Below are 13,521 nucleotides of genomic sequence, written 5' to 3'. Positions count from 1 at the left end.
CCTCAAATCACCGTGAATTTTGCATGTCACGATAGTGTGGACGTATACAAAATCAAACATTTGTAAGAGGAGGTTTTACCCATTAATTTTATTCTTGTCAACCTAACCTTATGACAAATAAAATTAATAGTTGGTTTTCCTTCGGTCACACAAATAATAGCAGTGACTCTGATGGGGAGGATACTATTAGACGTGCCTAAGTGTATATCATTACTTGACACTTAGTCCATTAAATAAGATTATGCTCATTCCGATGGCGAAGATTACACACTCCTAATTAATTTCCTATAGTCATCCAAAAATGGAAGTTTGATCTAGTGATCCACAAACAAACTCATCCGATATGGAGGAAGGCACTCAGAGCCAACGCACAAGTTTGTTTGCATCACTTACAAACAGTAATGGAGACCATGGAATTTATTAAAAAATCCCTCTCCCACTTAGTTATTTAAGGTGATGAATTTTAACCTAGTAAGCATACATCACACACATAACAGTAAATAAAAGCAATAAATATGGAAATTATTTTCCAACTATTATGACCTTTTCCATCACTGTCGTTCGCGTGCTGCCAACCCTAGGGTTCATGTCGTCGGGTCCATCGAGCTTCCTTTTTCCGCTGCGCTTCTGGTCCTCCAATAGTACCACGCCTTGCAAGGATACGATCCGCGACAAAAATAGAATTTTACATATATCGATCCTATATTCCACAAAGGAATGTACATATAATCTAAATCGAAACAAAAATGTAAATTCCTAATAACTAATACAGCTCCTGCTGTATTTAATATTACAATCATGCACACACAATAAAATGCCATTGACATGTCCAAGGGTCCAATCACACACAATATCTGTAAGCCATAATAGTTGGAGCCTGCAATCGTAAAGTTAGCACATCCTACTATTATCCTGCCTAAATTATGTATGACATGTGCATAATTAAACTGAAAACCAAACACACAGAGGCAAACCCTAGCTCTGATACCAATTGTTGGTTGGTCCTAGGAAGATCGTACTGGTTCCACTGTGTACAAGTGTCGAACATTTCCTAAACATCCTATTGTGTTCTTTATAAATTAAATTAGGAATCGCAAACGGAACTTAACATTATTGAATCCAAATTTAACTTATTTGTTCTTAATGGTTTAGATTTGGATCGCAAATGATGCTTAACATTATTGATCCAAATCCACCTATGCTATAAATTCAATTAAATATTAATTTCCAAAATTAGCTTCCAGGACTGCATGGCGAGACACTAGTCCTTCTTGGGTATGAGATCATCCACCGCCGCCTAGATAAAGCCTTTTAAAGAAATCTAATATTTAATTTCCTTATATAACTCTAGGTTTAACAAAAAAGAACAATCGAATCACAAATTCGAAAAACAAAAAAAGCACAAACTCGAATCACAAATTCAAAACTCTAGAATCATATGCCTCTTGTGTTTGGAATTCATACAAAGAAAAACTAGCATGATGCGGAAAATAATTACTAGTTATACCTTTCTTTGTATGCAACGACCTCTTGATCTCCTGCCGTATTCCTCGCCTCCTCTTGGACGTCGTGTGGGCGACTAACCTCCAAAATGAACACCACCCAAAAGCTCCTCCTCCTTCTCTATGTTTCGGCCACAACCACCACCAAGGAACAAAAGAGAGCAAGGGGAAAGGAAAAGGGAGAGAGCCGACCACAAGAGAGAGCACAGGCAAGAGAATAAGAATTGATACATCATGAGGCCTCTCTTCCCCTTCTTTTATAATACTTGCCCAAGGCAAATAAGGAAATATTTTTTCAAAAAATTAAAATCTTCCTCTTGTTTTCCTTTCCTCCTTTTTAATTCCTTTTTCTCCTCTTAATTGATTGAATGGCCGACCCCTTGCTTGGGCACCAAGAAAGGGTGTCCGACCCTTAAAAGAAGAAAAATATATATCTTGTAAAAATTTTATAAGCAAAGAAGTAAAGCTCTAAAATTTTACAAGCTCTCTTTTAATTTCCTAATGTTGATGCTTTTAAAAAAGGAAAATTTTAAAACAAGTTTTAAGATTTAAAACTTCTCATTTAAAATTTCTTTTTTTAACATGGTTATAAAAAGGAAAGTTTTAAATTTAAAACTCTCTTTTTAAAAACCATGTGGATGGTTAAAAAGGAAAGTTTTAAAACTTTTAAAACTTTCTTTTAAACCATGTGACCTAATTCAAATAAGGAAAGTTTTATAATTTTAAAATCTCTCTTTTAAAACTTGTAGATATCTATAGAGAGAAGATTTTAAAAATTCAAAACACCCCTCATACTTTGAATTATGTGGTCGGCCCCCTTCTTGCTTGGGCACCAAGCAAGAGGCCGACCCCTTTGAGAAGGAAGTGGCTGTCCCCATGGCTTGGTCACCAAGCCATGGGTCGACCCCCTCTTGGACACCAAGATGAGTTTTTCATGAGTGGATATGAGGCATTAATGAGGCTACGACAGGGACCTAGAGGAGAAATTGATTTTGGCCTCCCGACGAGCTCGAGTATCCCGTGTTCACCTCGAACACATAACTCAAGTTCATCAATAATAACTCATTCCACTAGAGAGTTATTATTGTACTACCGTACTAATCCCAAATTATATTATGGGCTCCTTCTTATCATGAGTGTGTTAATCTCCCTGTGTTTAAGATATCGGATGTCTAGTAATTAATTGAGTTACTGACAACTCATTTTAATTAATGTCTTAGTCCAAGAGTAGTACCACTCAACCTTATCGTCATGTCTAACTAAGTCCACCTGCAGGGTTTAACATGACAATCCTTATGAGCTCATCTTGGGGATATTATCAACCTAGATTACTAGGACACAGCTTCATTCTATAATCAACAACACACACTATAAGTAATATCATTTCCCAACTTATCGGGCCTTTTAATTTATCGAACTAAATCTCACCCATTGATAAATTAAAGAAATAAATATTAAATATATGTGCTTGTCATGATATTAGGATTAAGAGCACACACTTTCATAATAACCGAGGTCTTGTTCTTTTATTTAGTTAGTATAAAAAGAAACTGCTTCAATGGTCCTACTCAATACACTCTAAGTGTACTAGTGTAATTATATAGTCAAGATAAACTAACATCTAATTACACTACGACTATTCTGATGGTTTGTTCCTTTCCATCTTGGTCGTGAGCTATTGTTTATAATTTATAAGGAACTGATAGCATGATCTTCTGTGTGTGACACCACACACCATGTTATCTACAGTATAAATTAATTGAACAACTATACTTAGCATATAAATGTAGATATTTTTGACCAATGTGATTCTTTATTTTAAAATAAATGTTTATAAAAGCTAGGCTTTTAATATACACTCTAACACAAAGAGCCGAAATAGGGGCTTTAAAGAGGTGAATGCTCAGCACCAACAAGCTCTGCGTGCGACCGACCAAGAGCTCCAGGCCCTTCGCGAAGAAAAAAGTCAGGCCAAGGGTCTCCATAAGTAGACTGTGGACCAGCTGACCCAGGAGCTGAAATCGAAAGAGGTCCTCTTACAAGAGCAGAGCCAGACTTTGGAATCACAGGCCGCTGAACTGCTTGCCCTGAAAGCGGAATTGTCCCAGGCTTGCTCTGGTCTTTCTGGAGTTACCTCAGCTCTAGAAATATATAAAATAGGGGAAGATGAATGTTGTAGGCAGAGCCGAGAGGCCTACCTTCATTCTCGAGAGTTCAGCGTCCAGGTCGGGGACCGCTTCGTAGTTTCTGTATCCTATGGTGTGGCAGGGGCTCTACGACAACTATACGAGCAGGGATATCTTAAATCCGCTCCTCTGCAGACTTTTTGGATCATCATCGCATCTTGGACAAAATGCCTGATGAAGTTTTTTCTGCTTTCAAGTAATTTGCACTTGTACATCATGTAAATTGAACTGTTTTATGCCTAATGTTCTGTTCTACTTCTCATTATCTGCTTTCTCAAACTACACTTAGGTGCGGTAAGGTCGAAGGTAATTAGTGCTCCAGGGCCGGTTTAGATTCCTGCCCTGGTCGTCCTGCAGGTAGTACGCGTCAGATGCAAACTTTTTGACAACTTTATAGGGTCCATCCCATTGAGGTGCTAACTTGGCTACGTCTCCCACGGGTTTTACTCATTTCCAGACCAAGTCCCCTTCTCTAAAGAAGCGAGGAACCACCTTCCTATCATAATTTTGCCTCATCCTTTGTTGATAGGCCATTAACCGGATTGTCGTTTGCTCGTGAGTCTCGCTAATGAGGTCCAGCTCTGCCAGCCGTTGTTCAGCGTTCTCCTCATCATATAGCATTCTCCTAGTTGAAGGTACCCCGACCTCCACAGGTACCACTGCTTCACTGGCGTAGACCAGATGGAACGGAGTAAAACCTGTGCTTTCTCGGGGTGTTGTACAGTACGTCCAAAGAATACTTTGCAGCTCTTCTGCCCAGTCTCTTCCCATATGATCTAACTTAATCTTTAATCCTCGTACAATTTCTCGGTTGATAACCTCTGTCTGCCCGTTGCTCTATCGGTACGCTATGGAGGTGAACGACTGAGTAATGTCGAACCCTCGACACCAGGCCTGGATCTTCCGACCTTGAAACTACCTTCCATTATCTGATACCAATTTATGAGGTATACCAAATCTGCATAGAATGTTCTTCCATATAAATTGAATAACCGCTCTCGCAGTAATCCTGGACAGAGCCTCGGCTTCCACCCACTTGGAAAAGTAGTCTACGACCATCATTAAGAATCGCCTTTGACCGGATGCCATAGGGAAAGGTCCGACAATGTCCGTACCCCACTGATCAAAGGGGCAAGAAACTATAGATGTCTTTAACACCGAGGTGGGCATATGCGTCAGATTTTGAAGTTTCTGGCAGGACAAGCAAGTGTTCACCAGTTGTTGAGCATCCCTCTGGAGAGTGGGCTAGAAATATCCAGCCAACAGTACCTTACGAGCTATTGTTCGCCCTTCGGCATAACTGCCACAGCACCCCAAATGCATTTCTTTCAAGACCTGATCCGCTTCTTCTATGCTTAGGCACTTGAGTAAAGGTCTGGAAAACGCCCGCTTATATAATTGGTCCCCTATCATAGTGTAGGCATGGGCCTTTTTCCTGACCAGTCGCACTTGTTCCAGGTCTGTTGGCAGGATGCCCTGTTGAAGATAGCTAATCATCGGTGCTCTCCAATCAATAATCTTGTCCCTGTTATTTTGCAGATTTATCTGGGTTATGAGAAAGGTCTTTGCCATCGACCTATCCAGTACCCAGGTAATCAAGGAGCTAACCATTTTGGCTAATTCATCAGCCCTATCATTCTCTGCCCTAGGAATCTTACTGACCGTGACCTTCTTGAAATCTTCTTTCATCTTCTCATAAGCCTCCCGATATACTTGCAGCTTGTCGCAGTTGATCTCAAAGTTGCCAGTTACTAATTGGGAGTCTGAATAAATGATAACTCAAGCGGCTCCCACATGACGAGCTGCTTGCACCCCCTGCCAATAAAGCCTCATACTCCGCCTCGTTATTGATAGCTCGGAAGTTTAATCGTACATCTAGCTGCAAGATGTCTTCTTGAGGAGATATCAGAAGAATGCCGACGCCACTCCCCTGATGTGTGGCTGATCCATCCACATATACTTTCCAAGTTTCTTTTGAATTAGTCTGATGCACTTCGGTCAAGAAATCAGCTAGGGCTTGTGCTTTGATAGTCATGCGAGGTTGATAGGTGATATTGTATTCTCCCAATTCGGTTGTCCATTTGATGAGCTGGCCAGCAACTTCAACGTTGGTAAGAGCTTTACCCATAGTGCTATTGGTTAGGACTGTGATAAGATGAGCCAAGAAACATGGCCTTAAACACCGAGTCATGAGCACCAATCCATAGACCAACTTTTCCAGAGCTGTGTATCGAGACTCAGCTCCCTTTAATAGATGATTGAAAAAATACACTGGTCGTTGTATATTGTTTTGTTCCTTCACTAATACTGACCCCACGGCCTCAGGGGTGGCTGAAAGGTAAACCCAGAGCGGCTCTCCTGTAATAGGCTTGAACAGAGAAGGCAGAGTCTCCAAATACTTCTTTAGCACTTCAAAAGCGCGTGCACATTCTTCATCCCACTGGAATTTGGAAGTTTTTCTGAGCACCTTGAAGAAGGGTGCCGCTCTATCCGCTAATCTGGAGATAAATCTAGACAGAGCTGTTATCCTGCCTACCAGCTTCTGAGCTTCCCTCAAATTTTGGGGGGCCTTCATATCTCGGAGCACTTAGACCTTTTCAGGGTTGGCTTCAATTCCCCTCTTAGTGACGAGATAGCCCAAGAACTTCCCTCCTTTGGCTCCAAATAAGCACTTTAAGGGATTCAATTTTACTCCATACTGCCGGAGGGTGCCACAGGTCTCCTCCACATCAACTATCAGATTTGCAGCTAAGGGAGACTTGACGAGTATGCCATCTACGTAGACTTCCACACTGCACCCGGCCTGCTCCCGGAAGATTTTGTCCATCATCCTTTGATAGGTGGCTCGACATTCCTGAGCCCAAAAGACATGACAGTGTAGCAGAAGGTACCATCTGCCGTGATAAAACTAACCTTCTCTTGATCTTCCACGACCAAGTGGATTTGATGGTACCCCTAATAAGCGTCTAGCATACAGATTCTTTCGTAGCCGGTAGTTGAGTCCACCAGTTGATCGATTCTTGGCAAAGGATAACAATCTTTAGGGCTGGCTTTATTGAGATTCCGGAAGTCTATGCAGACTCTCCACTTATTGTTGGGCTTCGCCACTAAAACTACGTTGGAAAGCCAGGACGGAAATTGTACTTCCCTAACGTGGCCTACTTTCTTGAGTTGGTCCACTTCAGCTCGGATGATTTTATTTTGATCGGTCGAGAAGTTTCTCTTCTTTTGCTTGGCGGGCCGGGTGTCAGGCAAGAGATGTAACCTGTATTCTGCTACTTCAGGCTTGACCCCTGGTAGTTCTTCAGTGGACCAGGCGAAGACATCCCTATTGCGGATCAAGCACTGGATCAAGTCTTCTTTCAGCTCGGGTGGCAGGTCCCCAGCTATGCGAGTGAGAGTCTTTGGGCGCTCAGAATATAATTGGACCTCCTCACAGGGGATGGACTCTTCCGTTATCGACATGGGCTCCTCCTGAATAGCATGAACGACCCCGTCCTGAGTCCTCTATGCCTTGCGAGCCTCAACCTTGACCATGTCGATATAGCACCGCCGAGAAACCCGCTGCTCCCCTCTAACTTTGCCGACTTGCTCTCTTACAGGGAACTTGATCTTCTGGTGAAAGGTAGAGACGGCAATCCTGAACTCATGCAGGGTTGGTCGGCCTAGAATAACATTATAAGAGGAGGGCGAGTCCACCGCGATAAAGGTGCTCCTCCTGTCCTTACTAGTGGCTCGCTTCCCAAGGATACGACCAACTTGATCTGACCCATGAGTTTCACCTCATTACCGGTAAAACCATACAGAGAAGTGGCCACTAGTTGTAGCTCACTAGCGTCGATCTGCATCTCTTCAAAAGCAGACCTGAATAGTACGTTGACAGAGCCGCCGGTGTCAATGAAGACTCTAGCCATACGACTATTGGCAATAACAGCCTTGATGATGAGGGTGTCGTCATGGGGAAACTCCAATCCCTCCAGGTCTTGCGGCCCAAAACTGATGACCGGGCTAGCAGCCTGCTCCTGGCTGCATCCAACAGCATGGATCTCCAATCGACGTTCATGGGATTTGCGCACCTGGCCTGAATCTCCGTCAGTAGGTCCTCCAGAGATCATACCAATGTCTCGGATGACCGCGTTGCCTCTGTTCTCGGCCTCGCGAGCCTCTCCTGGCTCCCAGGTTTGCCCTTGCTGCGGCATGCTAGGGCCTTCCTGATCTGCTCAAGGTCGACTAGCCTGCCCCGCTGCATTATGCCACTCTTCCATCATTCGCTGGACCTGAGGAGCCAACTCAGGGGGTGGCAAGCCCAGCTCAGCAGCGCACCAAGAATCACGGGCAAATTGGAAGCAATCGTTGGTGGCATGCGTGTGGGACCGATGGTATGTGCAATAACACGGTCCCCAAGGTCCAAGTCGAGAGACCTGAACTGCAGCTACACGTGGCACCGGTCGGGCGTCCGGACTGGGGTGAAAAGTCGGTCGGGCATCTCGAGCGCGTGGGAGAGGTTGAGTAGGCAGTTGAGGTGCTCTTCTTTCCAGTTTGTTAGTAGAGGGAGGTGGTTTGTCTGCCTTCCTTCGCACCGCCTGCGCTTCCTCCACGTTAATGTAGCTGGCCACCTTCTCCAGCATCTCATCGAAATTCTTTACAAGATTTCTGATGAGATCTCTAAAGAACTCTCCCTCGGTCAGCCTATGGGAGAAGAAGCTCATAAGTATCTCTGATGTGGCAGAGGGAACATCCTGGGCCACTTGATTAAAACGTTTGATATAGCTTCTCAATGGTTCAGCGGACCCTTGCTTGAGGGCGAACAAGCAGTGGCCAGTCTTTTGATACTTCCTGCTGCTGGTGAAGTGGCGTAGGAATGCGATCTTGAAGTCGGAGAAGCAAGTGATGGACCCATGCGGCAGTCCATCAAACCACTTTTGGGCGGAACCCGATAGAGTGTTCAGGAACACTCGACATTTAACGACGTCGCTGTATTGATGCAGCAGGGCCGCGTTTCGGAACTTGCGGAGATGATCCTCAGGATCTTTGCTGCCATCGTATTCCCCGATAAACGGGGGTCGGTACCCTTTGGGTAGCCTCTCCTCCAAGATTTTGGAAGAGAAGGGCACTTTCTCTTCCAATTCTGGCTGGCGTTCTTCGCGCGGGATGATAGACTTTCCTTTCTTCGAATCCTTGGGCAAAGAACTCTCAGCTACAGAAACTTGTGGCTGCTCCTTGCAACTGAAGCATCCCGGGTTTGGTTGATAGTACCCCTGGCCCGACTCTCTATAGAAGGTAGGAGGAAATTCTAGAGGTTGTTTCCTCTTGGACCCCCGGTCTGAAGCGTGAGCCGGCTCTTTGGAAACCTCAGGTAACTTTTTTGGTCTGGATACGGTAGTTTGTTGCTTTTCAGAGGCCGCCCGCTTCTTAGCCTCTTTGAAGAGCTCGTATTCTCCTGCGGTCATGGTTACGTTGATTCTGCCCGAGTCCTCCATCGTCACGTTCCGGAATAGGTAGTTGTCTACTTTTTCCCCAGAAACACAGAGAAAGTACGAAAAGTGAAAGACGAGTGTGAAAAGACGAGTGAGTGTACCTGCGTAAAGGACAAAGCTTTCCTTTTTATACTGCAAAGAATGTTTCTAGAGTCTGACGGGTGTCAGGGAATGCCAAATGTCAGGCTTTATCTGGCGGTGAATGACACGTGGTGTCCTTCTATAGGTCTAGGAAGGAATCAGCGGGTGGTGAGCACTAGACCGTTAGCATATTCTCTGACAGACAGTGATTATTCCCTGACAGGTTGTTACGATTCCCTGGCTTGCTTGTCATGTAGTGTATGCTTGCCCCGATCTATTAACCCTGGACTGGGTCCCTATTCTTGTCGGCCTCGCTCTGTGGGGTGTAGACCTATATTTCCTATCCTGCATTTGCTGCTCCACAAATCCTGATCTGTACGTCAGCCCTGTCCCGCGCGTCCTGTCTTGTGAACTCCTGACCTGTCTTGCCTTGCATTGTGACATGTATGCCTTTGTTTGGTTCCACTTATCCTGCGTCCTGACCCGTACACCTATGTCCAATTCCGTCTGTCCCGACCTGTACACCTTAGCTAGCCCATCTCAACCTACATGTTTTGGTCCCTGTGTTCTGTGCCGCAAGGCTATAAATCCTGACCTATATCCTTAGCTTGCACATCCCGACTTGCACGTTTTGGTTCTTGTGTCCTGTGCCGCAAGGCTATAAGTCCTGACCTTTATCCTTGACTTGCACATCCCGACCTGCACGTTTTGGTTCCTGTGTCCTGTGCCGCAAGGCTATAAGTTCTGACATGTATCCTTGGCTTACACATCCCGACCTGCACGTTTTGATCTCGGTATCCTGTATCGCAAGGCTATAAGTCCTGACCTGTATCATTGGCTTGCGCATCCCGACCTGCACATTTTGATCCCTGTATCCTGTATCGCAAGGCTATAAGTCCTGACCTGTATCCTTGGCTTGCACATTCCGACTTGCACGTTTTGGTTCCTGTGTCCTGTGTCGTAAGGCTATAAATCCTGACATGTATCTTTGACTTACACATCTTGACCTGCATGTTTTGATCCCTGTATCTTGTATCGCAAGGCTATAAGTACTGACCTGTATCCTTGACTTGCACATCTCGACCTGCACGTTTTGATCCCTGTATCCTGTATCACAAGGCTATAAGTCCTGACCTATATCCTTGGTTTGCACATCCCGACTTGCACGTTTGATCCCTATATCCTGTATCGCAAGGCTATGAGTCCTAACCTATATCCTTGGCTTGCACATCCCGACCTAAACATTTTGGTTCCTGTGTCCTGTGCCGCAAGACTATAAGTCCTAATCTATATCCTTGCCTCAGAGTTCATACTCGACACGTAGGTCTAACCTCGGAACGCCACCTGTGCCCGACATAAACCATCTTGTGCTCGGGCCATTTGAACTCCACGTAGGCCGGACTTTTGACCTCCAAGTAGGCCAAACTTTTGACCATCACATATGCCTGACTTCTTACCGCCACGTGGACTGGACTTCTGACCGCCGCGTAAGCTTGACTTTTGACCATCCCATGGGTTTGACTTCCGACCACGTCATCTCCCTGACCTCACGATCATGTATCGTATCATATATGATATAAATTGAAGAGAAATATAACTTTTGATTAAAAAAAATCTAAATGTTAGGTTTTTGATTAAAACCCTTCTCCTCTCCTCCTCTCTCTTCCTCTTGCCGTTGTAGCCACCCAAGGCGAAGTCGTCAGCGTTGCCGCCGCCCCTCCAGCCACATACAGCACTGCCACAAATGTGGAAATTGAGTTGCCGGTGCCTTCAGATGCCACCAATGCCAACATTCGGACGGTAAATTTCATCCTACCGGTACAGGCATTGCCCCAACCTCTCACAATGAGGTGGTGGGACCCACTACTTAAGTGTGGGCCCCACCACCTCATTGTGAGAGGTTAGGGCAATGCCTGTACAGGTAGGATCGAATTAACCCATTCGGACATCCATGGGTTCTGCTTCATATGCTCCAGAAAATAATGCATTGGTCTGGCAAGTAAAATCTTTTCCTGGTGGCAAGGTTTGACGCACTTTCTTCTCTTTTTTTTTTTTTTTCCAGGATAAAGTTAATGATGCCTCTAATTACTGCGAAGTTCATGTACATGTTTTCATGACCACACTGGTATTCTCCTCTGTACTTAGGAATACATGTGTAGGGCAGAATTTAGTCTTCCCAGTATCACCGCGGAAGAGGCGACTGCAGAGAAAAAAGCTCCTATACGTGTGAAGTTTGAGATCCCATATTTCACCGTGTCTGGTATACAGGTACTTTTCTCCTTCACAATAACTTTATTGGATTATGTTAACCTACGGTTAATGCATCATTGTCATCGATTGTTTAGGTTCGTTACCTTAAAATTATCGAGAAGAGTGGATACCAAGCTCTACCTTGGGTGAGATACATCACAATGGCGGGAGAATATGAACTGAGGCTCATCTAATTAAGAACGCCCAACTGCTTCCCGCACTTGCATTCAAGATTTCAAGCTTTTTTGTAAGGATTAAAAGCTTGTTCAAAATGCTCTCTGTTCATTTTTCTTTTCAGAGAATGTATTGATAGCTTGATTACAATTATTCCCAATTTCCTTTCCCTTCATGTCAGTAAATAAAATGTTCTTGTATTCCACAATCTCTTTTTACAATTGTTCAACAAATTCATGTCAAAAGAAAAGGAAAGAAAAAAAGGTCGCCACAAAAACTACGTTGTGACACAGCTGTGTGCTAAATACATACATAAAACAGCTAGCCTCAAGTCTTCCCTTCTGTCAAGACATGCAAACGGTCAGAGTCAGAGAGCAGCTTTTCCTGGGCGATAGCAGAGCGTCTCCTCCCATATCATCTCTCTGATCTTGTCTTCCCCGAGATCATCATCGAAGCCAAGATCAATGGGGCCCTTGGCAGCGGGGTCGAGCAGAGGGTCATACAACTGAGCCATATAAGGGTGCTCTAATGCCTCCGTAGCATTGATTCTCTTTGCCGGATTAAAAACGAGCAGCTTCTTCAGCAAGTCGACGGCCAGTGGATTGGCATCGGGGAACATACTGGCGAAGGGAACGCCTGGACTATCCGGGAGCGAGTCGATGTAGTCTCGAATTGGCTGGTAACTGACGAAGTCGAAATCAGCAGCATCGTGGTTAACGCCGAGAGTGTTGAGAATGAGCTCGAGCTGGTGGGCACTGTCAGTGCCCGGAAAGAGAGGTTTGCGGCCGAGTATCGCAGCGAAGATGCATCCAACTGACCACATATCAATGGCAGCGTCGTAGCTATCAGAGCAAACGAGCAACTCCGGCGCACGATACCAACGCGTGACGACGTAGCCGTTCATTCCTTCACCCCTCGGACTTTTAGTGCGAGCCAGTCCGAAATCGCCAATCTTAAGTTCACAATCACTGTTGACCAGAAGGTTCCCTGGCTTCAAGTCCCTGTGAATTACGTTCGCCGAGTGGAGATACTTCAGTCCTCGAAGCAACTGCATGCACAAATGATAATTAAATTCATTGTACCTTAGGCAACATGCATGTAATTAATATTGAATGTGATTCTTCTACTTTAATTTCGTTGTTATATAATTCATACCTGAAAAATGAAGCATTGACACTGCTCGTCGGAAAGTGGCTGAGGTGATCTGATGATTTGCCCCAGATCAGTATCCATGAGCTCAAAGACAAGATAAACGTCGACGAATGATCTCTTGGTGGAAGGCAGCATGATATCCTTCATCTCAATGACGTTTTCGTGCTTGATTTTCCCCAAAAGCTTCATCTCCCGAAGAGTCCTCAGCGCATCGATGCGATCTTCGAAGACATTCCTTATTTTCTTAATGGCGACGTTCTCGCTTGTTTCGCGGTTGATGGATGAGCAAACGACGCCATAAGCGCCTTCTCCAAGGAGCTTCATAGGCGCATACTTGGCATCGATCTCGAAAACTGTGTTCGAGATGGTGTAAAATCTCATTTCTTCTTTGTTCCCGAAATCGGCGGGGGGATTATTTGAAAGCATAGCCATGGCCTGTAATCCAATTAAAACAACAAAATGTTAGCAGAAATTAAGTCAGAGATTAGGGTTTTCAAGAATATATATAATTAAAGTCGAACGACTTTAATTCAAGTCATAGATATAATTAAAGTCTAACGACTAGGGTTTTCAAGAATATATACCAAGAACACCAAGAAATAACAGAACAAGAACACGTGATGATCCAAGAACTGGATTATTCTTTTCTTTTTTACATTCGTTGCGTTCTCTGGATCTCTTTCTACATATGCCTTTGCG

At 44.4% G+C, this 13,521-nt stretch overlaps 1 protein-coding gene across 1 annotated transcript; it reads right to left on the bottom strand.

Annotated features, from left to right (window-relative positions):
• Positions 1–3,389: 3,389 nt before the first annotated feature.
• LOC122028927 (mitogen-activated protein kinase 4-like) lies at positions 3,390–13,254 on the bottom strand. The gene is made up of 5 exons (XM_042587900.1): positions 12,826–13,254; positions 12,061–12,718; positions 4,508–4,588; positions 4,181–4,386; positions 3,390–3,626 (listed from the first exon to the last, which is right to left on the bottom strand). Exons 1-5 carry the CDS (start codon positions 13,252–13,254, stop codon positions 3,390–3,392), a joined length of 1,611 nt encoding a protein of 536 aa, XP_042443834.1.
• Positions 13,255–13,521: the final 267 nt, after the last annotated feature.

Source organism: Zingiber officinale, chromosome 10B, assembly GCF_018446385.1.
Source record: "Zingiber officinale cultivar Zhangliang chromosome 10B, Zo_v1.1, whole genome shotgun sequence".
NCBI lineage: Eukaryota > Viridiplantae > Streptophyta > Magnoliopsida > Zingiberales > Zingiberaceae > Zingiber > Zingiber officinale.
This window is presented reverse-complemented; position numbering and strand designations above follow the sequence as displayed.